Raw genomic sequence first — 9,723 nt, 5'->3', positions numbered from 1 at the left:
AATCTCGAGGGTGGATGTGTGTCGAAACTTCAACCTTCGACAACCTAACCGAGATTTTCCTTGTCGAGGGTTGAAGTTTCAGCCTATGTATTGTTTCCAAGTTTTTCTTTATTCGTCGAGTTCTCAACGTTCGACCTCCACATTAGTCGAGTTCTCAACGTTTGACCTCTAGCCTCGAACTCCGAAAACAACAATATTTCTCTAATAAGTTTCAAAACAACAATATTTCTCTAATAAGTTTTGAAAACAATAATATTAATATTAAAGGTCCCTACTTAAAGGTACAACCCAAAATAAATAAATATCAAAATAGAGATCACCAATGAATGGCTGCCGATAGAATCCATGAGTTAATAAAATATTTATTTTGTTAAAATAATATTATTAAATAGGTTTTTTTTTTCACTTTTTCTTTTCTGGTTGCCATTTCCACTTTACAAATAGTTATTCGAGAATTGGACTAATATACCAACTCATGAATGTATAATTAAAACAATTTTGTTCTTCATTTGAGAACGTATATGAAGTACAAATAGGGTTGACAACAGGACCGGGGCGGGCTCCCATCCTTGTTCCCGATAAGGGAATTTATCCCCACCCCTACCTTCAAGGAAACGAGTCCCCACGAGACTCATTCCCCATTTCCCCTTTTGTTTCCCCACGGGAATCTTTTTAAAAAATTTTCCCCCTAAAACTCCCTTTGGTTTGGACTTGGATACTTCATTTAGGCTTAGATTCGGCTAAATATAAAAAGTTAGATACCGTGTATATATATATATACACAAACTTAAAAATCTAATTGGGGATAGGGTCGGGGTTTGGCTGGAGATACCCTCCTCACCCTCGCTCCGTCCTTGGATGGGGACTCTAAAGAGATCCCTGATTTGACCTCATTCTCAATCAAACTAGTGATTTTTCGTCCCAATCAAGGCGATGCACCGCAGAGAGTTGCCAACCCATGCCCTATTTCATAGTGGCAAAATTTAATGAATCAATAATAAAAATCATAAAGGATAAGTGAAAAAGCCCTTAAAAAGATATAACACGTGTACATTATAATTTTATCAAACGCACTCAAAATATTTAAGTCAATTTGACATTCTAATGAAATAGACCTATGTTGAGAAAAACCTCCCATTTTTACTGTAGGAATAAAGAGAAAATAATAGATAAATTAAAAGAAAACAATAAAACTGGAAAACATAAGAATTTACGTGGAAAACTCTGAACTTGGAGAAAAATCCCGACTTACTAGAAAGAAATCCACTATGTAAAAACATATTACAATCGCACAGATTAATTTTCTCCTCATTCTCAACTACAAGAGCACTCTCTCAAAACTTTTATACTACTCATACCTTTAATCACACTCTCAAACTAGAGAATATATAAAGGGAATTTAACTAGAGGTAACACACCTAAGATTAAAATGTTTCTAATTAGGATAATTTGAAACCCAAGATATAGGCTCCTTTTATAGTGCTTGGAACCCATCATTTCCTTAAACTTTTCCAATGTAAGACAAAACTGTACTTCTAATATTTTGTCAAATCCCAACAACCTAAGAAAAAAGAAATTTTAAAAAAATAATGATACGTGCTATTGAGCTTTTTATTTTAAATTCTTGGAGTGATAAGTATTACTTCATCTTCATTATAGGGCTTAACTTATCAAGAATACTAATAAGATTATTGACCTTATTCATGGTAGTACATATCATGTGTATTGCATTATATACCTAGCATAAATGCTAACTCTAACCTATTTATACTGAGTTTGTTATGTGTTAGATCTTGTACGGTTGGTATTATTTGTTTAAGTTTTTCAGATGTTATCAAAGTTGTCATTTTATTTGTGATATTTAGCAAAGGAATGTTTCTCGAAAATGTAGAATCTGCAAAATTCTTTCCTTATTGGGATTTTTCTTCTGCAACATTATTTGCCGATCTTTTTTTTCTTCAATGTGCGACTGTTTTGGAAGTTAGGGTTTCTCTTTCTTGTTTCCGTTGTGCATATTTAAAGGACAATTAGTCCTCCAGTTCAAGTCGGTCGTTTTGTCTTTAAAAGAGCAACATCATAAGTGTATCGATTATGTAGAATGTGCAAATTGCATCATTTTGAGACATACTTCATTTTATTTATGTTTTGTGTATCACGGTTCATCTGAGAATGGATTCTCAAAACTTGGGAGAGACCCAAAGTCATCCGAGCTAAAGGGACTTTGCTCTTAGAGGGAAAGATACAATTCCAGTGAGAAGGAGTCTCACGACTTGAGGGGAGCTCAAGCCTTACAGAGAGGGAGTCTCGATTTTGGGGGAGCCTAAGACATTCTTTATTGATATTCTCACTTGGGGGGAGCCTAAGTTTCCGTGAGAGGAAGTCTCAAATCTAGGGGGAGCTTAGGTGTATGGTTGAATGATAAAGCTATTCGAGATTCACTATAATTGTGTGATCATTACAGATAAATACTATGTTATAGAGCCTAAGTTTCTCCGAGAGGAAGTCTCAAACCTAGGAGGAGCTTAGGTGTACATTTGAGTGATAAAACTGTTCGAGAGTCACTGTAATTGTGTGATCATTATAGATAAATACTATGTTACAATTGTTTATCATTAATATTAGTGAAGTTATCTTTCCTGGGTATACTGCCCCCTCACGTAGTTGGTTTACACCGAACTGGGTTACTGAACTCTTGTGTTCATTTATCTCCTGATTATCTCTTGTGATTGTTATGTTGAATGTTGCCACATTACAAGTAACATAGTTATCTTGCAATAGTCATCTCCCTTCTTATTTTCATTATGTATATCAGATCTTATTCTATCATTTCCATAGCTTAGTGAATTAGAAGTTATATTCGAAATCACATTCAATTCACAACACACACGTATGATAATAAATATAAAGAAAAATTATCACTAATTATTCAAAATCCTCCAAATGATATAGCGTAACATTCAAATCTCTCACCTATTCAAATAAAAGATAATTCAACTCAAAACGAAGTATGTAGAAAGGTGGGTGGGTCTAATTTAAATGCTTATCTTTAAGATTATATTATATGTTTTAATTTGGATTCATAATTCCCATATTTTAGAGATGGGCAATCCACAACCCTCACTTCAAAAGATTTGTTCAACATTCTCTAGTGGTCATTGGAGCACTCAATTTGACTTTGAATGGTGCTTTATTCTTAAAATGTCAATCAATTCACCAAAAGTGCTAAAAAAGAGCTCACCATTTGATTTGATTTCCAATTCTCAACCACATAAATTGCCATGTGTTTATGCCTTGCCCCCACTTAAAGAAAAGATTCTTCTAAATAAGGATGAATTCATAATTTTTTATTATGAGCGAACAAAGGCACATTAAGAAATTTGAAAATTTAATTATGCCTATTTGCAATTAATAAGATTAAAAAAACATTCAGATCCTGAATTTTCATAGAAGTAATGATTTAGTCCATAAGCTTTAGTTGATAACAATTTAGTCCCCAATATGTACTTTATAATTTGTAAAGATGTAACCTCTATCGTAAAAAAAAATCGTAGGATGGTAACAATAATAATAATAATAATTATAAAAAGAATTACAGATGTAGATCAATAAACTAATCTTATATTATAGCTTTTATAAACTATAGATAATAGATTATTATGTAATAAAAATTGACACATAATTTGATGAGATTTTTCATGGTAGGGATTAAATTATTATAAACTTTAAACTATAGGGACTAAATTGTTGCTTATTAAAGTTTAGGGACTAAATCATTACAAATTTGAAAGTACAAGGACTAAATCATTATCAATTATAGTTCATGGACTAAATTGTTACTTCCATGAAAGTTCAGGGACCAAAAGTTCTTTTTAATTATGGACTCTTTTTGAAAAGGACATTTTCAATTTTTTTATTGGAAAATTTTCACATATAGAAAAAATATCAAACTATTTACAGAAATAGCAAAAAAAAAAACACTGATAGATGCTAATAGATTTCTATCAGCGTTTACCATATAGTATCAATAATCTACTTCAATCAGTTTCTATCACTGATATATACTGATAAACGACTTTTATCCGCCTCTATCAATCTCTATCAAAAAATATTAAATTTTGCTATTTTGTGTAAATAGTTTCCCCTATTTTTCTATCTTTGAAAATTTTTCCTTTTTTATTTCTATTTTATTTTACTATGTATATTTTTATGAATCAACACGTTTATTTTTCCATATAAACTATCTTATAAGGAGGGGATAAAAAATTAGAATGATACTATATGATAATTAAACACAACAACAATCTTGATGTTTTATATATAGTACCTAGCTAGTTATATGAAAATGTTGAAGTAGCACATCAACTTTCTTTTGATTTGATATCTTATTGTATTTAAAAGGATAACCAAAACATTACTTCAACTAAACATTTACTAGAGTTAGAATTCATTGATAATAGAATTTTTAAGAAAAAAAAAATTGTAGAAGTATCAATTGAATAACATCTAATAATCTAAATATCACTTATTATTATATCTAAATACGTTACTTCATCCACATGGTTAACGATGTACTATTTTTTTGTTTCGATAATAAATTATCAATTTTAGAGTAACATAATAAATGCATTTGATACATTCTTAACATGGGTAGTTTCCCTCTATTCATATATAATCATTGAACTAAATACTATTTTGGTCTCTATACTTTTAGTGTTGATTCATTTTGGTCCTTGTACTTTAAAAACGGTTTTGATCCTTGTACTTTCAAAAAGGGACTATTTAAGTTTCTTCATTTCTATGTTTACTTCATTTTTAAGGGGATCAAAATAGTTATTTTTTGAAATTTTAAGGACCAAAATGAACAAAAGTTGAAAGTACAAAGATCAAAGTAGACCTATTTAAAGTATATGGACCAAAATGAATCAAAGTTAAAAGTATAGGGACCACAATGATCTAACATTAAAAGTATAGAGATCAAAATAAATAAAAATAAAAAAATATGAGACCAAAATAATATTTAAATCAAAGAAAATATTTCAACAAATGCAAATGCCTACCTAGATGCCATAGAGAAATCAAGAAGAAACTATAGGAGGCCACACATATATCATACATTACCATTAATGCTCTGAAGTTCTCAATTTTAACCTTGACTAAATAAAAACTCACAAAAACGCCCCTTTTGGAATAATAATAATAATTATTATTATTTAACAAAAAGCTCATGTCATTGAAATATTATTTTATTGGAAAAGATATTATTAATTAATTACCTTTCTTAAAGATAAGATTTTGCTGATGTCTCGTGTTCGAATTCATATGTTTCTAATATGTTGATGAGACAATAATTTAATGATTGATAATTTCTTTTTTTTTTTCTTTTTTTTTAACTAGACCTTAATTTAGAATTTCTAGTGCATGAATAATATTAAAGAGGTTAAAATAGAAAAAAAAATAATTACCTTTGGAATTTAGAATAAGTTTCCGTTATGTTCATAGAGGGTGAAAAGTCCCATTTAATAATGATTTAATTTTTTGTTTTTATTTTTTAAAATTAAATCTATAGATATTACTCTCTCCTCTCAATTTCTTCCTTATTTAACTATTTTTTATCAATAGTTTAAAAAATGAAGCCAAAATTTGAAGGGAAAAAATGACTTTTACAAACTTGTTTTTCTTTTTGAAATTTGATTAAAAATTTAACCATTGCACTAGATAAAGATGCAAATCATTATAAAAATAAGAGTAAATAGGCTTAATTTTAAAAAATAAAAACAAAAGAAAAAAACAAAAATGATTATCAAACTGGATATTAATTTTTTTTTAATTTTTAAACTTTGAAATTTGTCCAAAAAATTTTGAAATTTATTCTAAAGAAAATCTTTTTACTATTTAAAATCATGCAGATAGAAATTCAAAGGTAGTAGAAGTTTTCCTAGTCTAGGACATAAATAAGACTAGATCAATTTTTTTTTTTAGTATTTTATATAATTTAACATATTAAAAAATACAGGTTTAATTATAAATTTGGTCATTATGTACAGAGAACGTTAAAATTTAGTCTTTATGATTTTAAAATTAAAAGTTAGTCTTTAAGAGTGTTTGGGGCGCTAAGTTAATTACTATAGTCGAAGATTATTATAACCTGGAGGTTACAATAATTTATAAGTTATAATAGTATATGTTTAAGATGCACACTATTTAATCTAGGTTGTAATAATCTACGTTTTTTATATACACTATTTTAGTATAGGTAAAAAATAATAATCACTAAGGCAAAATGGAAAATAGAGGATGTAATTTTAATATGGATTGTAATTAATAGTCTGTGTTTGAGTATAGACTACTTTAGTATAGGTAGAAAATAATAATCATTATAACAAAAAAGAAAATAAAGGATGTTATTTTAATCTGGGTTGTAATAGTCTATATTTGAGTATAAACTACAATAATAAATACTATAACAAAGAGAAAAATAGAGAATGTGTGGGAAATAACAAACACTCTAACAAATAATAAACAGTATAACAAATATTGATTAAACAAATATAATCAAAAGTCATGAACATTGAGTGAGTTATAATAGTCCACTCCACCTATTTGAAGTTTGAGGTCTAAACAATAAAACCTCATAAATAATTTTGATAAAACCTCATAAATAATTCTTACCAAATTTTATCTAACTATAAAGATTAAATTCTAATTTTTTTTGGAACAAATTTGCAATATAAACAAAGCATTGAGAGAGAGAGTGAGAGGGATTGAGAATTATCCTTTATGGGAAAAGATAATTACATTTTTCACTCAAGAATAAAAGGAAATGGTAGTAATAGGCGAATTCAAGAGAAGCAGCCACGCCCAAAATTCGCTGTTGATTTGGTATCGGAAGCTCTAAGAACGTGCCATCCAAAAACAAAGAAACAACCTCCAACTGTCTTACGCTCCACTTTACAGTTACACCATCTCCGCTTTTCTCCACCCATTCAAACTTCAAACTCGCCGGAAAACCCACCGACGAATTCGATCGACTCATTCTTCATCGGACCAAATCTTTTCACTTCCCCAATCGAAAATGGGTTCTGTTGATTTGGGTGTGTGCGGCCATGGTTGATCATTGTGGCGATTAAGATGAGTGGTTCTAAAGATCGTCAGAAATGGGGATGTTGCAGAGTTAGGGATTGCTTTCGCCATGGATGCGGTTCCTGGGTCGGTGGGTACTGGTGCTAGTTTCTCTTTGAGATTGGGGCAGACTGTGTTCTCCTCTGCCTCGCTTCTTTTCATGTCAGTGGGTGTTGAGTTCTACAGCTACACTGCTTTCTGGTGATTCTCCTTTCTCTTTTTGGGTTTATTACTTTTGATCTGGATGGTTTCTTTTTTTATTTTTTTTATTCTGTTTCTTGTTGATGTTTGTTCTTGGGTTCTCTCCGTTGTTGGGGTTTCTGATGATCCCTAGAAGATGGGGTGATTGGATTTGAAATTCTCTGAAATTAAGTTTTGATGGGATTTGGTTTTGTGTTCTTGAGATGGATGGATTGAGAAGAACTTGATCTTTGTTCCTTTCTTGCCTAACTGGTGTTCAAATTGGAGAGTTACCATTCATATGTTAGTTGGGATCTGTGAAGCTTTTGATGTCCTGTTTCAGAAAACTTGTTTTTGATAACGCTTGATGTTAGGTGATATAATATGAAATTTACCTTCATCATAAGTTTAAGCTTTCGGATTCATCGATGTTTAAGCTTTCGAGTGAATCGATGATTTAATATGATATCAGAGCAGGTGGTCCATGAGTATTTGTGTTCAAACTCCTACAATAATGTCCACAAGTGGAAATCAATATTAACTGAGAAGCAGTGAGGAGAGTGTTAGGATTTAGCTCTTGCATACTATATTCTAATAAATTATTGGTTCATTTATAGATTTAGTCTTGAACTTTGAGCTGGGATTTTATGTAGTTTTGTTTTCTCAAAAAGAAAGTTCCAATTGCTTCCTGAACTTGATAACATCATTCTTGATATACATGCCTCATAGGTCTGTTTAGCTGTGTATTATTTTATTCTAACTCGACCCAAATTAGTTCAATGGACATATTATGTCAGCTTTTTTTTTTTTTTTTTTGTTCATTGAAATTTTTAAAGATTTAGTGATTAAATAAACAAACTGTTTAAAGGGTTAGGCCGTGAGTTTATAATTTAAAATGGTTTCCTTGTTATCTTGGCTAGAATTATCTTTTTTAAATTCAATAACATGTGGGAGTAAAAATTCGAACCTTCAATTTTTTAGTTGAAGATATTATGTCTTAGCCAGTTGTATTATGCTTAAGTTGACTTGCTAGAATGTCCTTTCGTTTCTCTCAGCTCTCTCCTTTAGGGTAGTTTTCTCTTTGGTGATTCCGTTTCTTTCCATGTATAGATGGTTTCCTTCATCATTCATTTTGATCCATCTGGCATGAGTTTCATATCTCATTCATTCAGTAGAATTGAGATTTATCCATCGAACCATAAACTTTCTTAGGATCTATCTGGAATTTGATTGTTTCAAACATGGGTTGTATGCAAAGTAATTCATTCAGAAGATTTCCATAACTTGTTATATAGATTTTTGACAATGTTCTTCAAAAACAAGTACAGCTTCTATTACTTGAAGAAAACCAATAAAGTTCTAACAAATAACTCTGAACAAATATTTCTTAGCTTAGCAAGACAAGTTGAGTTGATTACTAAATAGTTTGTGTACGATATGTAGGTGGTGAGAGTATTTGGTTTAAAGTAATATAATTCACGTGATTAGCCGAACTCGCCAGTCTAGTTGTTTATCATATAGTTTGTTCTTCTAGGTATTCTTGGATTTTTCTTTTGATGTTAATATTTCCATTGTTGAAATTCATTGCAGCTACCTTGTAACAGTGATGGGTTTGGTCATACCCTGGAGCTTCACTTTGGCATTGGTTGATGGCTACTCTGTTCTCGTAAAATGTCCTCTTCGGCAGCCCGGAATACTTGCGATCATCGTTGTTGGAGATTGGGTAAGTACTTCTCGAATCGCATTAAGCTTTTTGGTTTTCAGATGCCTGAGCTTTTATTTTCAAAATGTTGCATGGAGAACAGGTCCTGTCTCTTCTCACGTTAGCTGCTGCTTGCTCGACAGCAAGTGTCGTCGATATTCTTCTTCACTCGGACAGTTCGTATTGCCCATCAAAGCTCTGCAGGAGATATCAAATATCTGCGGCCATGGCTTTCTTTTCGTGGTTTTTGTCTTTTGCTTCTTCCCTTTTCAATCTTTGGTTACTTCCATCCTTATAATCTCTAGGTTTTATGACTCCCAAGTTCTAATTTGCAGAAGCTTTTGGTTTTCTTTTTTTTCTCTAACAAATGTTCAATATCTATAGACTTTACACATTTTGTTTTGAAGTAGAAATTTGTACACTTATATTGTTCAATTTAAATGAGATGTTTCTTTCTTAAGATGAGAAACATTATTGAGATCCTTATGCACCTACAAAAGAGATAAAACTAAACAAGAAAAGCTAAAGTCCTTAGCCTGGTTTTGCACCTATACAAAATTGTTGATAGAATCAAATCCATAAAATCATCAAAAACTGAAAAAGAGTCTCTAAAAAGACGATTTATTGCGCGTCCCACAAAATCTAGAAGAAACTCGCAAAATGACCAATCAAAACATCTTCTTGGAACCATGAAAAGGATGTACCACCAAGACAGAAGCAAG

The 9,723-nt window shown here is 30.8% G+C and overlaps 1 protein-coding gene across 1 annotated transcript; it reads left to right on the top strand.

Annotated features, from left to right (window-relative positions):
- The first annotated feature begins 6,757 nt into the window (after positions 1–6,757).
- Positions 6,758–9,461, top strand: LOC120088418 (CASP-like protein 5C1). Its single transcript, XM_039045694.2, has 3 exons — positions 6,758–7,320; positions 8,890–9,022; positions 9,105–9,461. The coding sequence occupies exons 1-3, from the start codon at positions 7,190–7,192 to the stop codon at positions 9,297–9,299; spliced, it is 459 nt and encodes a 152-aa protein (XP_038901622.1). The 5' UTR covers positions 6,758–7,189; the 3' UTR covers positions 9,300–9,461.
- Positions 9,462–9,723: the final 262 nt, after the last annotated feature.

Source organism: Benincasa hispida, chromosome 10 (genome assembly GCF_027475165.1).
Source record: "Benincasa hispida cultivar pf3 chromosome 10, pf3_genome.v1.1, whole genome shotgun sequence".
Lineage (NCBI taxonomy): Eukaryota > Viridiplantae > Streptophyta > Magnoliopsida > Cucurbitales > Cucurbitaceae > Benincasa > Benincasa hispida.
This window is presented reverse-complemented; position numbering and strand designations above follow the sequence as displayed.